Raw genomic sequence first — 3,244 nt, forward strand, 5'->3', positions numbered from 1 at the left:
TGGGGATTTAGCTCAGCAGCATAAGCACCTGCCTTGCAAGTGTGCGGTCGTGAGTTCAATCCCCGGTACTGATAAAAAAGAAAAAAGGACAAAAAAAAAAGAAATAGTACACATATAAATGTATTTATAGGCTCTCAAAAATTTCTAGACACTTATTAATCTAAATTGTCTTTCCAGCTTAAATGAAAGGTTATTTGCTTATGTACATACATTCTTATTTCTTTCCTTCTATTGGTTTGCAACAAGATGTATCTGCCACATCTTCTAACATTGCTTGGAATCATTTTTTTCCTGAGGTCCTAGGACGGGGAAGCTTCTGGGAAATCTTTATGTCCACCCTTTAGTAACACCAGTCAACATGATAAATGCATGAAAACTACCATGTATGTTCAAACACCACCATGGCACGAATGAATTATATACATTTCTTCTTTTATTTTTCTGAATTATAGGATTTTTAAAAATCAACTGTTAGTGTATTCTCCAATTATCTCACATAGGGTAAGTCATAAATGCTATCTTAAAATTGGGGGACCATAAAAGAGCAAACACTCTCTGCTACCGTAAAATGTCAAATGAAAGACTAAACTATCATCTTCACTATTTCTAAAAGTCAAAACACTTTAAGAACAGGAAACATTCTTAAGAAGCAACTCCTAAGAAACTAGTTTCTACTATATTACCCAAGGCGATTATTTCCCACTTTGCAAGGCCTGCAATGTGGCTGAACAACAAGACCTCACTATTCCTGCTTTCTGGGTTCCCAGACTTGGAAAAGGCATACCACTGGATCTCCATCCCCTTACTGGTGGCCTACATCTCCATAATTCTTGGAAATACCACGCTACTCTTTCTCATTAGGGATGACCAGAACCTCCACGAGCCCATGTACTATTTCTTAGCCATGTTGGCAGCCACTGATCTGGGAGTGACATTGACCACAATGCCCACAGTGCTGGGTGTTCTGTGGCTAAATCACAGGGAGATTGGCCATGCAGCCTGCTTTTCTCAGGCCTACTTTATCCATACTCTCTCCATTGTGGAATCAGGGGTCTTGCTCGCCATGGCCTATGACCGTTTCATTGCCATCTGCAAACCTCTAAGATATACCTCCATCCTCACTGACACGAAGGTAGTGCAGATTGGAGTGGGTGTATTGACTAGAGCTGGCCTGTCGATCATGCCAATAATCATTCGCCTGCACTGGTTTCCCTATTGTCGATCTCATGTGCTCTCCCATGCATTCTGTCTACACCAAGATGTCATCAAGCTAGCCTGCGCTGACATCACCTTCAATCGTCTCTATCCAGTGGTGGTCGTATTTGCAATGGGGCTGCTGGACTTTTTCATCATCTTGTTCTCCTATATTTTGATTCTCAGGACTGTCATGGGCATTGCTTCTAGAGTTGAAAGGGCCAAGGCCCTCAACACATGTGTTTCCCATATCTGTTGCATCCTGGTCTTCTACATCACTGTGGTTGGGCTGACATTTATTCACAGGTTTGGAAAGAACATTCCTCATGTGGTCCACATCACAATGAGCTACATGTGCTTCCTTTTTCCCCCTTTCATGAACCCTGTCATCTATAGCATTAAAACCAAGCAAATTCAGATGAGCATGCTTCGCTTATTCTCTCTGCCTTCTTCCAGAGCATCGCTGAAGTAACTCACTGCTCTCTAAGAAATAACTCTTGAAACCTGGACAAACTAGTAAGTAGTAACCAATAGGAAAAGACTTTAGTGGAAACCAACCAAACCACCTGCTACTTAAGAGTATCACTTTACACTGGCCTTTAGTCTCAGTTGTATGTGACACAATACATGCACAATAGAAGAACATAACTCTAGTGTCCAGTTCTGTGCTCACTACTTTCCCAAAATAATCCATAGTGTTTATAAAGCCCATGCCATCTAACACACATCATATATGTGTGTATGTGTATTCACAGGTACGTATGACACATGTATGTTTGTATTTTTGAGAATATACATTGTGGGTCCCTTTAGTATGAATGACACTCCAACATTTTCCACATTACCCACATGAAATGTCTCTTACCTCAAAATTTGAGACTATTTGGTTATAGGTGTGTGGTGAGGAGAAACAGTGAAGATATAAGCAATGTTCTTAACCAAAGGAGAAAATGGTCCTTTCTTGGACCCAAATATGTATCAAAGCTCATTCTGTTCACTGCAAGGCCTTACTGAATGTGTTTGCTTTTTTATGGTCCCCAAATATCTAGAAACCACAGCTCAGAAGATGAAAGTTTTGTTGTTGTTGTTGTTGTTGTTGTTGTTGTTGTTGTTATTGTTGTTGTTGTTGTTTCGTTTATTTGGATTTTCAGACTCATGGACTCATGCTTGTTAGGCAGGCACTTGTTCCACTGGCCTAAAATCCTAGCCATAAGATGAATTTTTATTTGAGCAAACAATATGGTCTTATGAGTAGAACATAGGGTATGAAATGTTAGGATTCCACAAGGTGCCACCCACTGACAAATGAATTCTCTTCACATAGACATCTCCAGCACATGGATTTCCTCACACTGACATTCCACATAATCCAGGGTTGCCATAATCTGCCCTTTGTAACAGAAAGGTGATAAATTTGCAGCACCTCTATGATGGATGAGTAAGTTTTAGGAAAATGAAATTAAATCTTTATAGTAGTTTCCAAGATAATGAATAATTCTTATCTGATGAGACAAATGGTCTGCTGTTTATGATTTGTTTACTAGGTTAGCTGTATGTGTTTCTACATTTCGTGTTACATTTGCTGTTGTTTCTACAATAGTAGGCTCAACAAAAAGATTACAACATTCTTACCTGTGTTTCAGAATGCCTACATAGATTGTTCTTCATCAAAAGAGAATGTTTGGTTAAATTAGAACATGAAACTTAAAGTGAACATGTCTCTCTGTGTCTGTTACTTCTTCCATGTTTCTCTGCATCTTATCGGGGTTCTATACAAACATCCTAAATTGCAGTATAATTTAATAATTTCAAAAATATAAGAACACAATCCCTGAATTTAGAGTTGTCCTTTTGTTATGCTCTTGAATTTAGGATAGTCTGTGACATATCAAAGCAGATATTTCTTTCCTTGCCCTGCACTTCCATTGACACCAACATCAGTTTTATAAGACTGATACAAAAAAGATAACATTGTTTGTTATAAAGTGGGTAAATAGACACCTCTGATTAATCCATCAAAAGTGTCTCTGTTTTCCTACTGCCCTTCTTT

At 38.7% G+C, this 3,244-nt stretch overlaps 1 protein-coding gene across 1 annotated transcript; it reads left to right on the forward strand.

The window, feature by feature from the left end:
- The first annotated feature begins 718 nt into the window (after window positions 1-718).
- LOC100719395 (olfactory receptor 51B6-like) lies at window positions 719-1,666 on the forward strand. The gene has a single exon (XM_003465349.1). It carries the CDS (start codon window positions 719-721, stop codon window positions 1,664-1,666), a length of 948 nt encoding a protein of 315 aa, XP_003465397.1.
- Window positions 1,667-3,244: the final 1,578 nt, after the last annotated feature.

Source organism: Cavia porcellus, unplaced genomic scaffold (genome assembly GCF_034190915.1).
Source record: "Cavia porcellus strain 051 isolate PalLab524CR breed Dunkin Hartley unplaced genomic scaffold, mCavPor4.1 scaffold_9, whole genome shotgun sequence".
Lineage (NCBI taxonomy): Eukaryota > Metazoa > Chordata > Mammalia > Rodentia > Caviidae > Cavia > Cavia porcellus.

What these genes read in the sequence shown, in the direction of transcription:
- LOC100719395 (XM_003465349.1), top strand. Translation starts at nt 719, where the DNA reads ATGTGGCTGAACAACAAGACCTCACTATTCCTGCTTTCTGGGTTCCCA.